This window comes from Centroberyx gerrardi, chromosome 18 (genome assembly GCF_048128805.1).
Source record: "Centroberyx gerrardi isolate f3 chromosome 18, fCenGer3.hap1.cur.20231027, whole genome shotgun sequence".
NCBI classification, from domain to species: Eukaryota; Metazoa; Chordata; class Actinopteri; order Beryciformes; family Berycidae; genus Centroberyx; species Centroberyx gerrardi.
Genome location: NC_136014.1, coordinates 16189663 through 16207100, shown reverse-complemented (window position 1 = coordinate 16207100; position 17438 = coordinate 16189663). Strand labels below are relative to the sequence as shown.

General features: G+C 41.7%; 1 protein-coding gene across 3 annotated transcripts in view; it reads left to right on the top strand.

The window, feature by feature from the left end:
- Positions 1 to 3419, top strand: part of ppp2r5cb (protein phosphatase 2, regulatory subunit B', gamma b) — a 31904-nt gene extending 28485 nt beyond the window's left edge. For all 3 annotated transcript variants that reach the window (XM_071900058.2, XM_071900135.2, XM_071900288.2), the window contains one exon: positions 318 to 3419. In XM_071900058.2, the coding sequence (XP_071756159.1) occupies positions 318 to 452 (135 nt within the window). In that variant the 3' untranslated portion in view covers positions 453 to 3419. The remainder of the gene's footprint in view (positions 1 to 317) is intronic.
- Positions 3420 to 17438: the final 14019 nt, after the last annotated feature.

The window sequence follows — 17438 nt, the reverse complement described above, 5'->3', positions numbered from 1 at the left end:
AGGATCGGATTTCAAAGGTGGGAAGGTGACACTGATGAATATCACACTGTGTTGTTCACTTCTGTTCACCAGCTGAGGACATGTTGACAACACGTGACGGCCACTAAGAGACCAGCCTAGGTCACCATAAACTGCTGTGCAGAAAGTTCAAGAGTGGATGTATGAGTGGGGGTCCCCACTGTAGATTGTAGATGCACAAGTGTGCATATCTGTGTATGTCTGTGAGGGTTTATTTTTGCACCTCTACAGTGTGTATTTGTGCTGAATGTGACTGACCCCTATCCACTCTGCCTCTCTCCCTCACCCCATCTCTCCAGCTCCAGAGGGAACAGCGTAGGGACCGTCCATTGATGCGGAGGAAATCAGAGCTTCCCCAGGACATCTCCACTGTCAAAGCCCTGGAGACGCACCGGAGGGCTGAGGACATGTTGACAACACATGACGGCCACTAAGAGACCATCCTAGATCACCATAAACCAGCAGCAGCATCCACAGAGGAACCACAGGCCCACGGCTGCCCGGGCCAGCACAACAATAGAACTACGGTATCTCAGTCCAGCCCAGCACAACACAGAACTGAACACAAGAGTCCCAGCTCCACCTGACACTGAAAATGCCTGTAGCCAGACATCTAAGCCTGGTTTGGCTGTAATTCTGTCGGGACAAGTGGTGCTCGGCCCTGACCGATTTCCCCTACCCCCCCTAGTTGTAGTCCAGCAGAGATGTCAGTGGTGCTGGACGGTCCTGCATGACCAGAACATGCACCGTGCCCTGAACTTCGCCCAAGATAGTGTTTTTGTCTCTCTCTCTCTCTCCTCCCTCTTTTCCTCTGTCCCTTCCTCTCAACTTGTTAATGTTTTAGGGGTGCTGTGCTGCCCCCTTCTGGTCATTTCTCTCAGGTGTTCTGTTCTTCTGTATGTGAGCTGTCTTTCTCTTGCCTCCTCTTTATAGATGTCAGGTGCTTGTACAAATAATATGAGCCCCCAACTGTAACCTCAGCAGAGGATTTCTTTAGTTTGATTAAAAAAAAAAATCAGTTGATAATAAAAATGTCAATTGTTTCTATATATTTAACATTAGCTATTTTCTCATAACATTTAAACTAGACAGCTGTTTATATTTTTTCCTACATAGTATGAATATTATGAGCTATCCTCAGCTTTTTTTTTTCCCCCGGTCCATCTTCCATGCCCTGCAATGATTCATGGATCTTTTTGTTAATCAGGACAGGGTCATCTCGGACTCGCCAGTAGCGTGCGTCTGTGTCCGGATTAGAAGCGTTGTAACACGGTTCTGTTCATCCGAAAGTGCTGGCCTGACAGAGGTCCAGGTTCCAGGTTCTTCCATCCAGTGGATCTCCGTTCCTGTGTAGAAGCATAGTTTGGTGCCAACTTCACTTAACATAGTTTTTTTTTTTCCTAAACTGTTTTTCTAATTGTGTAGGCAATAAGTTAACACAGGTTGCGGTGTGTGTTGGTGGCTCAAACAATGGTCAAATGGTTCATCATAATTACACGTTTGGATCCATTTGATTGGTACTCGGAACCAGTCCAAGCTCAAGCCTGGTTTGCTGCGCCAGTTACATGAGAGGGGATTTGTCAAGGGACACACGTGCTTCTGAATCCCTGTGGATCTATTTTTGGTCACCCAGTCATTTAGGTAATGTGTTTAACATGGTCATTAGCGCACACTATTTGTCACCGTCATTCATGAGACTTACGAGAGGTCAGAGAGATGTTGTTCGTAGTCGTAGAGTTTACAAACTCCCACTTTGATGCAGACACCGTATCGCAGTGGGGTTGCAAGAGGAATCAAAGGGGGGCATATTCTGGGGGGAATTGTGCTGATAGCTTGCTTTTTCTACTCTTCTCAAGCAAGACCCTTTTCTTTATAAAAAGCTTGTTAGAGATTAGACTGCTTCATTGACAAGATATGTTTGGTTTGAAGAGGTCAAACACAAGCCTTTCTTTTCACAGTGCCTTTTATAGTCTAAGGGGATATTGGCTCAGCTGAGAGTAGAGTAGTAGCGTTATCTAAATGCCAAACGTTTAAAATTGTAACATTAGTTTCCAGAAGGATGCATTCAAGTCCGTACTTCGCACACCTTGTTAACAGCAAAGTGCATCTGAGCTGCTTTGACTACAGCACATGCCTTGTTAAATCTACAAAGCAGATTTGTAGTGGTGAAGCTAGAGAGGAGAAGCAGAGGAGTAGCCCCCAACCACTTCAACAAAGAAGCACTTCCTGATGAAACTTGAAGAAAAGAAAATAGAAACATAACTGAAATAACTAATTGAAATCCGTGATGCTGTCTGTCTCGGTGTGTGGGGTCAGCTCTCCTGTGTGCCTACTGATAAGAGCTAGCCGACGCGGGAGAGGAAACCACCTCCCATTGTAACTTCTCATTCTGTGCCCCCCTCTATCCCATTCCACTTTTAATTTGTGTCCTTGTTCGGCAGTACCATTGTTTGACCCCCCCCCCCCCCCCCCCCAGACCTGCACACTGGCTGTACTTCCCCAGTAAAAGCCTACTACCCTTTAGGGATCTTTATTTGGACATCTCTTTGATCTGCTTCTGGATGCTTGCAACTTATTTTTGTTGTGGTTTTATTTTTCCTTTGCCTGCAGAACCTCCCGTCAGTGTTTTGACTGAATGTGCAAATTGTAAATAATAACCACGGTCACATTGTTTCGTTCTCTCCTTGTTTGTCTTAAAGAATAACAATCACCAATGATTTTATGCTTTTACCAAAACCCCATCCCCTACCCCAAGTCTTGCAGTGGATTTGATAAAAGGAAAAAATTCTTCCACCCCTTCAGTATTCCGCATCCTCTGGGATTGTTGGTGTGCTGTACGAGTAGCACAGCACAGGGCTGGTTGTCATCCAGTGCTCTTGGAGCAGAGGACTGTCCCGTTGGTGACTGTTGTTCTTCATGAAATGGCTTTAATAATGGCTTCTTTGGAGCTCTCTTCATTTTACATAAGCTTTGTTTTTTGTTTTCTTTGAAAAGAATGATTATTGCAAGTGTCCTTTAGTATACGTCTCGTACTAAATGGCTTCATCTAATATTGTACATATAATGTACTTTTATGTTATAACTATTATTAAATGGTAGATTTCATATTTTGTACAAAGTACCCCGTGTACAGAATACAGAGGTTATTAGCAACTGCAGACAGTTGGTATGTGGCACAGACTTCAACACATGTGACTATTTACATTTAGAAACCGTATAGAATTTGGATAGTTTTTTATCGATTTGTAATCTGACATCTTTCCGTTTTTGTTTCCACCTCCAGACATATGTGTTGAGATCCTACATACATTAGCTTTTTGTGTGTGCTTTTATCCAAATCTCCAGTGGTGTACATCTATCTATATACGGCAAATAAAGAGAACATGTGAGTTTTATATTTTCATCCTAAAAAAAAAAAAACTTTGTGCGTGTCATTATTAGCCAGTCCAATTCAAACTGTCTTTTTCTGCCATTCAGCACTCTAGATGGACACTGGCCTGCCCAGAATCACAGCCTTTCCCATTGTAGGGTTTGACATCCCACATTCACGGTACAAGCTGTCCCCAAAACATTAACACATACTAACACATCCCTCCTAATTGGAAAAGCACTTGTCAAGACTTGCTCAGCATCGACTTGGTTCAAACAGCGGTCAATACCGAAAGGTATTTAGACAATGACCCTCCGTTCTTATTGTCAAACGACAAAATGCAACTGTTTCCCTTCCTTCCCTTCACTGTTCTTGTTGACTTTAGACAAATAGATCAAGGGAAGGTTACAGGGAAGCTTGGCTGCATTCCAAAAATGTTCACAGCTGCTTCGTTCGTTCCCTCTCTCGTTGCCACTCATCTATCGGGAAGTAACTTGGAGGGAAGAGAAGGGAGGTGGGATAAATCGAGACAGCATCTGCCCTTCAGCATCATCGTTGAAATGTCGGTTGATCGCCTGATGCAAATAGATCTCCTCTAAAAGGAGGGTTCTAGTCTGTATGTACCAAGATATGTTGCATAAACTTTCAGATCTTGAAGGCGTTTCAAGAGGTTTTTTTTCTCTTAATTGACTGTCCAATCATCTCACATCTAAGAAGCACAGCATTACACAGACTCGGCTGATCACATGTCAAACAATCATACTTTACTCCCTGGAGGGGTGCCGAAGGAGACAGCTTTTCTCATCTCCTTTGTTCATGACGTTATGCTGCCTGCTGTCCTGATAACAAAGGTTTGCGGATCACAGAGGAGAGGAGGAGGTGGTAGTGGAGAGGAGTGATTATTGAGCATCATCTACAGAAGAGACTCTGGGATGGGCGTTAAGCAGCTCCTCTTGACTACTGATGCTTCAGGCAACATGGCGGCATGAGTATTGATTTGGGGGTTACAGAGGAAAGAAGTGTTTTTTTTTTCCCTACCTTTATTAAATATTTATAATTCTGGGATGGAGAGGTACACATTTAATATAGGTATATTACATTTTCTTACAACTTTCTCTGATGATGAAATATGATGTCATAGGATAGCATTTGTAGTTTAGTTAATTGCATTTTCCATTTTCCTTGAGCTCAACAGCCAAGAAACAACACAAAGACTCTTTTCAAATTTTAGGAGAATGTTTACAAAAGTGTAACAACCTAAAAGCCAATTTCAGTGTAACCTTCCTTATTGCATTTTCTTTCATATGGCAAACCAAAATGCAGTCCTTTGATGCCACCTTCTGGAGGAAATGGGGAAACATCCTTCATTTCTGGTCATTGTGCTGTTGATTGAGTTACAATATCGCTTTCATCCACATACGTGCATTGTGCTAATTTCTATTTAGGGGGTTTTAGAATAATAAAACTGAGAAAAACAATCCAGTATAGTCTTTGCCCTTTGAAACCAACTACTTCATACAGTCATCATACACTAGATTGCCAGATCGACCATACATTGGAGAATGTTTTCTTGGCGGTAGAAAGAGACTGAGATCAGCTGACTGAAAACACAAAAATAGAACATTTCTGACACAAAATGGCTCAAGGTCTCAAGCTTAGTAATTTTTTTTTTAGCTTTTTATTTATATAATTGAAATTCAGTTTCAAAACTTGAAAAGAAATTTTTTTTTATATTGGTTTGCTGTTTTCATCACTTAAGTCACAAATTGTCCTGAACATTAAAGACAATACATTTTTTGCCCATGGCTGGAAGTAGAGTGGTCCTCCGAGAAAGATTTTTCCTCTGGCATTTTGTATAATATCGTGCATGGAATCACTTTCACGTAAACTTAAATGAAAAACAAATCAAAAAGACGAGCCTCATTTGGCAATGCTTTCATGTTATACTCGTTGCATTTTATCCAAATGATTAGAAATGTGGCTCCATGTCTCTTGTTTAAATGAGGGATATTGCTGCATGTAGGTGCTTTTGTTTGAAATCAAATATTGGTTGAAATATTTAAAGACGACACATTAGTTGTTACTTCTTACTTTACCGACCAAATCAGCACCAGCATTCTGACTGAATTCATACCAATCAAAACATGTATAAATATTGTCTTCATGAACAGATTTCACTGCTTGCTAGTTAATAGGAGATGCTGCTAGGCGTCATCATCAGCCATTCACAGATGCCCTCAAGCTCTTTAATTGGCTTGTCTGAGGTCACTTAGTTCCCCATTCATTTGGAGACAGCAGTCGCGGTTGGCACCCGCCCGCCCCTCTTGTGTCTAGCACCCCTGCTGGGAACCGCGCTGAACCGAAATTAACCTGCACAGGGACGAGAAAACAAACGGTCTCTCACCTTTTTCACCTCTAAAACGCCACCATGACAATAATGATACATTCCAAAAGACACTGCATCAGTCAAAGATTTGTCTGAATAAGCCTCTCCGTTTCAACTCTCTTCAGTCATGTCGTTAATATATTCGTTCAAATTCTGTTTGATGGGTTTAATCTTATTGCATTCGACAGAATCTACCATTTAGAATCAGAGATCGACACCCGTATTTAAATTAACAGCAAAATAGTTTGTTTCTCCTAAATGACTGCCCTAATGAGCATGCAAATTGTCTCTCACAAATAACCCAATTTGCCTCATTATCAACACACTGCATCCCAATTATCTAAAAGAAAATATTCCTTTGATGGGCTTGATGCGTCATTGAGAATCAAAATACGTCAACGGCTTGTGGGTGGTTAAATGAGTCTGTGTATCTCCCTCTTTCTCTCATCACCCCCCCTCCCCACCTCCTCTTTATGTTTTTCCTGTGCTCAGAGATGAGGTCATTTAGGTTCATTGTTTTTGCCTGCAGTGAAAGTGCTGTGCCGTTTGTACTTGAAATCTGGTGTGTTGCTTTTCTGATTATGATGTTCTGACAGCCTCCTTTGACTGTCAGTGTTAAAATCTTGCTGCGCAACCCCCCAGGTCCTGGTAACCAAAAACATCTTGTCACGACAGAAGATGTCAGACCCTATTGCCATGGAAACAGGGCTCAAAAGTTTTGAGCGTCGACCCCATTGTGACTACATCCAATCAGATTTTAGGAAAAGCTTTCAACGCTGCATTACTTTACTCTGGCATTTGTGTATGTGTATGTGAATCTGTATGTCTGGGTATGTGTCTGTGTGTCTTCCCCATGTTTCTTTGCGTGCAAATCAATTTTTGCGTCTGGGTCCGTGTGTGTGAGTATATATATATATATATAGGTCCAAATCTGGGTGGGTTTCATTAGGTGGATTGCGTGCGTGTATGAGAGGTGGGGGTGGGTGGGTGGGTAGGTGGGGGGAGCTATGCTATGCCTGCTTGCGTGTGCCGCCCCCTCCTCTTCATGACTCAGCAGCAGCAGCAGCAGCAGCTCTCACCAGCTTGTGGATGAATGGTTTAGAGAAAGGACTAGCTACCATGGGAGGAGTAGGAGCCAGAAACTGACTCATCCTGCTACCCTGGGGGTCTGGGATGCAGAGCAGCAGGAATACGACTCTGCTGCATGGTCTTGTATCCACCTCTTCCTCTTTCCTCTTTCCTCTCCTCTCTCTTTCCCTCTTCGGCTCTCCGCTCTCTTCTCAAACTCTCTCTGTACATACGGCACCTTCCCTTACCTAAGTCCTCTTAAGCGAAGCAACTATAACCGCACCTTGTGGTTTGAGCGTTTCACCCTGAGAATGGAAGGTTGAGGCTTTTCTCATCGCGACCTATTAAAGACGGCAAGAGCGCAACCCAGTCCCTTTCTTTGATGCTTGACACTCGGCATCAAAGTCCTCAGCATCAAAGCAAGGGACTTGGGATCGGGCCCAGCGGCAGTCAAGCATCCTGCCTCACACAAGAGAGAGGCAGGAGAAAGCCTCTTCCCCCTTTGGGTTTATCCGGCTTGAAGAAGGCCAACTTCCCTACAGGGGGAGAGGAGAGGACAGACGATGCTGTGCTGTTTGGAAGTTAGTGAAATTACGCTGTAGGGTTGGAAAATTACACTGAAACCAGGCTGAAGGAGAGTGACAAAACTATATGGAAAGTAAGAGAAATGAAGTTGTACAAAGTTGAGTTTTTTGCTAAACACACAAAGAAATAAAAAGTAAAAAAAACAGGAAAGAAAAAGTAGAAAGTTGATTTGAAAAGGTAATTTAAAGTAAGGTGAGGTAAATAAAGTAGCTTCTCATTTGTGTGTGTGTGCATCTGTGTGTGAGGCGGGTAAAGGGAGTTTCACCATAACAAAATTTTACTCCAGTTGATGAGAGACGATCCATCAAACTATTTACTTGAATATGAGTAAAGAAATGTATCAGGTTAAACAAGACTCACCGGTGTTATACATTATTTGAGTCTACTCCTACAAGCTCTGTTTACCACTTTTTACCTCTTTCCATATATTTGACTAACTATACATTCAGCCCAAGCAGCCTTGTTTTCAACTCCACAGAACGCACGCATTAGAAAGTGCTTTGGAGTGCAAGCTCTGCCATATCAAATCATTTACTTGCCTTGAAAATTGAGCCATATTAGAGCAAGAGTGATGTTACAGTACATCTCTTCTCTATTGTTCGAAAATGTGTGTGCGTGCGCGTGCAAGCCTGCGTACATACGTGCATGTGTGTGCATCCAGGGGATAAAGCCGCGGCAACCTCTTCAGTAATAGTCCGACTGCCTGTCAGGCTTGGCACGACAGAGCCATACCAGGACACTCTTCTACTGTGACTGTCTGGAACATGCAAACACAAAACCTTTATTACCTTCTAATATCTGGGGCACCTAGGGACATCCCCATTGTCTGCTAAAGCCACACGGGCGCATAAGCAGCCGGTCTGTACAAGGGACGCATGTAACTGTCTGACTGTATGTGGGGCAGATGAACCAGAACGCTGTAGACAACGCAGCCTCACCTGACCGTCTGGAGCCTTGATGCTCTCGGCAGACAAGGTCAGCACACACTTGAGGGACGCGAGAGGCAGAAAAACACTGGGAGACGAATATTGAAAGACGGTGAGAGGGAAATGGAGGGAAATGGAGAGAGAGCGAAAGGACAGAGTGGGAGAGAGAGAGAGAGAGAGAGATCTTTTGCACTCTTATGCTCTTTTTCCACATGGGTGAGCAGGAGCAGAGTGTGCAGAAAGAGATGGAGAAAACCATCGCAGAAAGGGATGTTTGGATGAGAGGCTTCATCTAAACAGCATGGGTGAATGATTTGTGTGTGTGTGTGCTTGGATGGGGTTGTGAGCAGTGGGTTATTTGCACATATGTAGTTTCGAAGGGGTAATGGTAAACAGGTAAGCTGTTTTTATGCACATTTAAAGAAGAAGATTGCAATGATTTTTACAAAAATGGAGGTGCCATCCTATCTTTCCCCCTCTAGGTTAACCCTCCCATCTCTCTCTCTCTCTCTCTCTCTCTCTCTGGCTGTGTGCGTACATTTTTACTGTTACTGGTATGAAATCTCGAAATCTCATATATTATGGCTGGGACCTGGGGCCAGATTCACAAAACCTTCTTTGGAAAAAAAAAAAAATTAAGTGCTATTTTTTGGTGACTTTTGTGACTGACTGTGAAAAGTTGATATTCATCAAATTCTTTTCATAGCTTTCTGATTTTGCTTGCTATAAAAAAACGTGTGAATAAATGAGGTTCTTGAAAGCAAAGTTCTCAAACTTGTTCTTAATATTTTAATGAAGAACCTGTTTGGACTGCTTGTTATCAGCAAGACTAGCAACAGCAGCTCACCGGTTCAACCGACTTGAGAGTCAATATTGTCTGTGGGTCCAAGTACTGCAGGTATGTAAGAGACAAATTATGTATAAGTCCAAAATCGACAAATTTATATTTTAACATAGCTAGCTGAATGACACCTAATCTAACCAAGATGGATGGCTAAAGATTGGTATTTTTTTATAAATTATGTTAGGTAACATGGTAGCTAACGTGAGTTGTAGCTAATGTTAGCTAACTTAACCAAGGTGGCACAAAAGCATTCATGTTAGCTTAACACCCAATAGAAAGCATACATAGCTAACATAGCTAAATTAGGCTACTCTTTGCTACAATCTATGAGAAAAAATAAATAATATTTGACAGCAGCCATTCTTTCCCAATTCCAATATAAAACAGCCTCTTCAGCCTATATTGGGCCAGTACTTTATTGCTCCTCTTCTCGCCTGTCTTTGTTTTTTTGTTTTTTTTGCCAGCGCTGACTTTCCTGGAAACCAGAAGAATCCCAATCCATTTCCCCTTGAAAACATCTGTTAGCACGTCCCAAAAACAACATTTTTAGTCATTTTGCTCCAGAACAGACATATTCTGGTTTGAAATTAGCAGTAAAAATAACCCAAAAGTTCCTGATGTGTATTAAGGCCTGCATGGATATCACATGCTAACTTTACCCATGACCAAAACCTTACCTAACTCTAATCCTAACCCTCCAAATTAGTAAAGGCCCATTCCATTAAAAAACAACTATAAAAACAATTTTCCAGCATTCAGTATGCTTATGAGGCAGCTGGACTGCAAATTGACATGAACCAACATTGAAAATCAGTGTTTGTGATATTTTAAGTAAACATTGTATGAACAAAACCTCAATTGGCTCAGAATGGTTTTCAAATTTGGCTTAGAATTGCTTTTTGGGTTCGATTGTTGGAGATTGCTTTGACCCTCTGGGTTTTTATTGGAAAGCATGCAGCGCTCCTGGCAAACTACAGGTACATGAAGCTCTACAGTGAAGTACGTGATGAAAGTTTTGACACAATCAATTGTCATGATGGCAAAAACTAGGAAAATAAGGCCCAGGTTGAAAATAACCGGAATTATCCTTTAACCAAAGTTGTTTTACTTGCCTCAATTTAACTGTTAGCTAACCTTGTGGAAAAAATGGCATGTCTAATTTGTGCTATTGTAACATAATCCAATTTGTGGTGGAGGAACATAATCTTTTGTGTGCGTCTTGTGCACATACATTTTGTGCACAACATGTAATCTGCGTTTCAGAGTCTGTGCTCATTTCAGGGAATTTTTATGAAACTGTGTCAAATAATTCATTACTCACAGTTGTATAAACATGCTAAAAAGTGCTATATATTGATTATAAATGGTTATATTTTAGTTTTCCTATTTTAGAATCACCAAAATGACCTAAAAAATAAAAAGCTCACAATGACCCATCAGTTCATCACACATTCCTTTCTATTACACGCACACAGATACACACGTGGATATGCACAAGCACGCAAACTGTAGTAGAAATGGGCCAATCTATTCAGCATTTTCTTTGCTAAGATTATTTAACTAATGAATATGCTGTGCAACTTAGATATAATTTTGGCCATGAAAATCATGCAGTCACACTTGGTCTTTTTACAGATGTACCCCATTGATAGAGCATGAAAAAGCAATCTGCCACCTCCCCTGCCTGATCTAATTGAAATGTTAGTTGGTTCGGTGATCAGTCTTGTGCCTGAGTATGGCTAAGACTCTGTAGTATATCATACAACTACAGCATCCACAGAGTCCACTGGAAAAAAATGCATTTCAATGCATTTGACCTCTTTATTGATTTTGTTATGGGCATATAAGTTGGCCAGAAAGAGGACAGAAGGTTTAATATAAAACCATGCTGGTTGAACACCCCCCCTAAAGCCCCGGGTTTACATGTACTGTAGATACATTTGTTAGTTAATTGCAGATTTGCCCTCTCGCCTATTTTTAAAAATTGTACATTGAGCAGTTTCAGCATCATTTAACAATCTAATAGGATGAGCACTTGTGACTGGGTGGGTAGTTGATGGGACAGACCGCTGGTCTGTGGGCCTGAAGAACATGTTTGTCCTGAGTTCCCCTGTGGGATTATCCCGGCACGCTAAAAACACTGTAGCTCAAAAAGAGCATTGTTAAACAGACTAACAAGATTTTCTAGCTCCAGGAGAACGTGATCAAAGTTTTCAAATGCTGCAGTTCAAGTAAGGAAAGTGATACAGAGCTTTGGTTGATGATTAAAGCTGTTTGTGTATTGTCCTGTAGTCTAAAGCCAGATTGGAGGATATTATTGATATTGTTTGAATTCAGAAATTAGGTTAACTGCTGGGTTACCACTTTAATCTAGAATTTTGATGTGCAAGATGTGCAAACAGGAAGGAATTTGGTTGTGCTCTGTAATGTTGCTGTGAGGACATTTTGCAAATTGTGATATCTCAGACGTGTGTGTTTGGCCCATGGACAATGTGGAGTCAGAGGATCAAGGAGTAAATTCTAGTAGTATAGAGATTGGAATAAGGAGTTCAAAGTACAGAGCTGAACTGCTGACCAATGTATTGTCAACTGGACTGCTTAGACAAAAGAGAGATTTTGCTGATTGGTGCCAAAGTTAATTGGCCAACTGATAGTAGTTTTCAGATTAGAACTAGTTAAGTGTAAAAAGTGAGGAGAAAAATGTCAGATAGAGCTGGTCAATTGACAGTAATGTTTCATCTTTCGTAACAAGGACTAGATCCAGGGTGTGCAGTCAGCAGTGAGTCCAGAGGAGCGCTGGATGACACCAGAGAGAAAGAAATGCCCATAACACTTTATTTTACAATGGATATATTTCATTATATTGGCCTACGCATTATTGTAGGTACACAGTGGTACGTGGAGAGAATCATCAGGTTTGTCGATATGTAAGCTACAATAAAAAACACCAAGCATCAAATTTCAGTGATACTTTATTACCAGATCTGTAAGAAAATGTGTAGATTCTTTAAGAAAGAAGATGTGGACTGGAAGGTTTATAGAGAATATTAAAGGCAAAGGAAGCTGTAAATAATCAGTGAGTACGATTGCTGTCTGCTTGAGTGGACTTAATCACCAAATCCATTTTTAGACATAATGGATTTGGTTTAAATCATATATTAATGCTCTGTACCCACCTTTTTTGATTCTAGTGAAGCATGATCGTACACAAACCGAAGAGGAAATGCCTCTTGTAATGAAATTCACTTGATTGATTAGGTTAAGCCCAGGTTTCAGTTAATGCTAGGGAATCTAACCTATGATGCGTAACCAATTCATCAATGAGACATGCCTGAGACATTGTGATCTTATGTCAAAGGTCAGTTTCAGTATGGGATCTGATCTCCACACACAGTTGGGATTGTTCAGACGGTATGCAAGAATTACCTTTCCCAGACAATGTCTATGTAGGACAGCGCTAACAGGGTGGAAAACAAGATTAAACTCCAGTGGAACTAAATGAAACTTGCTGCCTAACAGGCGCCCTGCACTGTCATGGGTGACGGATTTCATCTTTGTTTTTGAAAAGGTCACTTCCTTCTAGGAAGGGTAGAGGCTCTTTCACAGACCCGACCTGAAACAGAACATGGCCCGGTTCTCTTTGAACCCTTAACCGCAAGAACAACTGCCTGCCAGCCAGCAATTTAAGAACCTGAACCTACTGTAAATGTAAAGGACTCCCTCTAACACAACATTAAACACAGTTTCTTGTATGAATATGCAAGTCAGTGAACTTGCAAGAACTAAAGCCAAGGGGCAAAGCCAGCTAGAATTAAAATCAAGACCCATAAATAATAGAATGTGCAACAACTCAAATGACCCAGCTGTACTATCACGCAAGTTAATCTCTAATTATTCACCCGTTAGGAAAAATAAATTCTTTGTTGTCCCGACCCTGTCCCAGTCTAACCCCTCCACCACACTTACTATGTTGAGCGTGTTGATTTTATTTTATGTATGCATTGATAACACACATACAACTAAATCAAATGTTGTTGCTAATACTACAGTTGATAACCACCCCTGATTGGTTTCATCTCAGTATTTTTCAGCCATGGCATCGTTACATAAAACCCTCCACATAGTTCCCAGCAGCATAAATGAGTTACAGAATGAGTGTGATTGCGGCTTAACATGAGGGAAACAGATTGAATCAGCTGTCACGTTCAAACAATGCATTTAACTAGCATGCAAAGAGGTAATAGATACTTTATTGACCCTCTTATGGATTTTCTCATTTCACTTGCCCCCCCCCCCCTCCTGAGAGGTGTGGGCACTTGTTACGGGACCCTTCAGCAGGGTGGATGTTTGACACCCAATAATAGGACACGCGCTCTACTCAGTGAGCCACCGGGGCGCCCTAAATGAGCTATGTTGTCCAATGTTTGTGTTAACTAACGAACTATAGCAGGGAATGTAATATTACCTACCTAAATCACAATCAGTGTGGCGGTCTTGTGGGTGTTTGACATCTAACCGATGACAGCTAGTGGGACTTTCCACATTCAGGCTTCAAAGGAGCTAAGCACCGCGAGCCACTATAGATTTGCTAAACCAGCTGTCTTTTGACTGAAATTGCTAAAACACTCTGATGAAGAGTGCAATACAGATGTGTACACTTTTGATGCTGTTTAAACATCCATTATTTGGGGAAGAGGAATAGTGTGGCACTGCAGCCTGGGACAGCACATATTTTTTATTTCTGTTCATAAAATAACATTTGTAAACCCGACTGTTTTAAACACTTTCAAGACAGCTGATCCCTACAGTTTCCTATGACTTTAGGCTCGCTCAGTAAATCACCAATAAATTCATAAATACTGTTTTAATCTATTATTGGGATATAAACCCTTGAGTGAACAGCTAAATCACGTCCAATCATTACCCATTTTGCTGTGTAACTGATCTATAGAGCATGATAATCTCTCCTCAGTAAAAGCTGGTGAACTGAGCTAAACCAGTGTATAGTAGCTATCTCTGTCGTCTACTCTAAAGGCTAGTGTGAGGTCATCATTTTTAACCACTACACATGTAGTGGCCACATTAGGTACAGCTCCATGTTTATGCAAACAGCTTGAAAGGGATGAAAGGTTTGATTACTGTGGATTTGAACATGGTATGATCACTGGTGCCAGATGGGCCGATTCCAGCATCTCAGAAATGGCCACCCTCACACAGGTTTTTTGCGCACTACAGTGCCTCGAGTTTACCAAGAATGGTGTGATAAATAAGAAACATACTGTCAGCTGCAGTCCTTGTTGATGAGAGAGGTCAGAGAATGGCAAGACTTGCTCCAGGGAACAAACAGGCCACAAGTATGCAAATAAGATCTCAGTGCAACAGTGGCGTGCAGAGGGGCATCTCAGAAAGCACAGCTCATCGAACCTTGAAGCGGATGGACTACAGTAACGGAAGACCACTCCATTCAGCTAAGAACAAAAAGATTAGGATACATTGGGCATTTGATCACCAAAACTGGATTACTGAAAAGTGGAAAAATGTTGCCTGGTCTGACGAATCACAGTTTCTGTAATGAAACTCTGATGGCAGAGTCAGATTTTGGTGTAAACAAATGCACGGATCCATCCATCCATCCCACAGTCTACCTTTTTTTTCTCGAATGAATAGTTCCAGCAGGATAATCTACCATGTGACAAAGCACGCATCATACCACGATGGTTACAGGAACATGACTTCAGTCGCCAGATCTCAACCAAATAGAGCACCGTTGGGATGAGGTAGATGGATGTTTGCAGCATGAATGTGCCGCTGAAAAATATGCAGGAACTGTAAAACGCTATCGAGTCGGCATGGACTGAGATCCCTGAGGAATGTTTCTGGCATGTTGTTGAATCCATGCCTCAAATTCAAGAATTCAAGCTGTCCTGGAGGCAAAGGGGGTCCAACCTAATGAAGTGCCCACTGAGTATATGTAACATGAGCCACAAGCCATGCTGACCATAAAGCTCCAACAAACTCCCTCCTATACACACACACACATACACACTGGAGCAGTTCTCTGTATATTTAGTGCCCTACACAAGATTGCAGCCCACGGCAGCGAATTAGATCGCCAATGCTTAGGGTCTCACACACATACACACACACACACACAGCAGACACACATTGTGTTGTATAACCACCATTCTAGAGTTTGCTCACAGGTCAGAAGAGAAATAAGCTGATTTTCATAGGCCATTAAGGGGTATTAACTATTGGAAAGCAAGTGGGTGGTATTCCCACTTCTGTCGGGATCCACGCGTCAGAGGTGCAGGGACATGCGTCATGCAGGGACAGCTCTGCACAGCGCAGTCCTGAGGCTAGCAAGTGGGAGAGGATGGGGGAGAAGTGTGAGGCTGGAGGAGAGGGGCTGTCTTTGTCAGGCTTGATGTTGATGGGCATGTTATGCTTTTCATTTGACATATTGAATACCTCATCCACATTGGCAGGTTTTGCTGGGAGAGTGTGTATTCGGTTTATCGTTTTGGACAGATTGCTCAGAAGTTGAATGATATCATTCCAACAGTGAGTGCATAAGCTGTGAAGGATTCATCACACAGAGACATCCAAATTGTCTGATGCTCCACTGACATTCTCTTTCTTTATTAAAATCTTTTCTGTCAGTCAGGGTCAGAATATGAAATGTGTTTGAGGCCTGTCTGTAATTTGACCAAGCCTTTGTTATTGAGAGCAGCACCCAGTGACATCTGCAACTGCGAGATCTCCAGATAAATTGATCTCATAGCAACCACATTGCCATGGTAACCGGGGTACAGATGCCATGCTGAGGTGATATGCAGAGTGACTGGCTGCCAGACTGACATTTTTTCCGATAGAAAAAAAGATAACTGAATGATTCATCTAGTTTCCATCCCAAATTATTGTCTTCATCATTGCCCTCCTGCTGTTTCTTGTCTATTCTTGTTGCTCTACTTACTTTCTACCGTTTCTATGAAGCAGCCTACCCATACCATGATTGATGCGGCCTCATCATCATGGATCAATGATAGTTGTTAAGTCATTGAGCTATGCTACAGGTACTAATTAGAAACCTTTGTCACCGCTTTATTCCAACATTTTCAGGGCTTTATCCTTCCGACATTGCAAATGAAATGTGCTATTGTTGCTAACATACAAATGATTGTAAGAGGGTCATAGAGGTCAGAGAGGTTCAACTGTTACACGTACTTGAATCCTAAAAGATATTAAATTTGTCTGACACAGCCTGCTTGAGAAACAGAAGGAGTTGTCTTGCACCTTGCTGCGAGTCGTCACAGAAAATCTTTAAGTAACCCAGATTAGAATAAAATGCAGAGCAAATGGAAGCTGTAGCTCCTTTCAGCTCTTTATCCTTCTCTCAACATGGTATGACAAGAATTTGTATTGTGCTGAGATATGCTACTGCCCTCTTTTTCCTCTTTCTGTTATATTTGTAGTGACTGTAACTAATCTTACAGCGAGTATCTATAAGCGAGCCACTTATTGGTGTGCTTCTATGTGTTGGGTTTGGTGTAGACAAGTTTCATTAACAACCTGTTAATGAAATTCAGTGGTGGAATGGCCATAACGCTTGGCAGTATTTCCGTGCACTTTCCCTTATCGGGAAGCAAGCAATTAGACCGTCACTAGATAATGCCCACTAGATGGCATTATCAAAGGCAAGGAGTCTACAAACCATATACCTCATTTTTGACACATCATTTGTTATCATGGTTTTGACATACAGTATACCATTTGATGGCAGTCTTGCATAGGTAATTAGGGTTGGGATTGGCCGTGTTGTAGGCAAATGGCTTCGTTGGCTGTTTGAAAGAGGGGAGGGAATTAGTTGCACTAAAGTTTCTGGTAGACTGCCGTTTTGTTCTTGGGGGTTTATTTTAGCTAGCTAGCAGTTTGTCCTGGGAAAGTGCTTTACTCACTTTAACGTAACATTTCTACAGGATTCGCATTATTCGGCATTGTTCTAATGACAACGTGTTGGAAGACCCCAACGTTAGCTTGAAGAATTGTTTCAAGTTCCACAATGTTAGCGTTCTTGGCTTTCTTGAAAAGGTAAGTTATCATTTTTGACTTGTCGGACTTTTGTGTGAATTGGCTAACGCTTCTGAGCAGTTTATTTCGCTATTACTTTAGGTTGCTTATTAAAACTTGATACTACAGCGCTTCTCTTTTCTTGTTGTGGGCTTTCATTTGTATCATGAT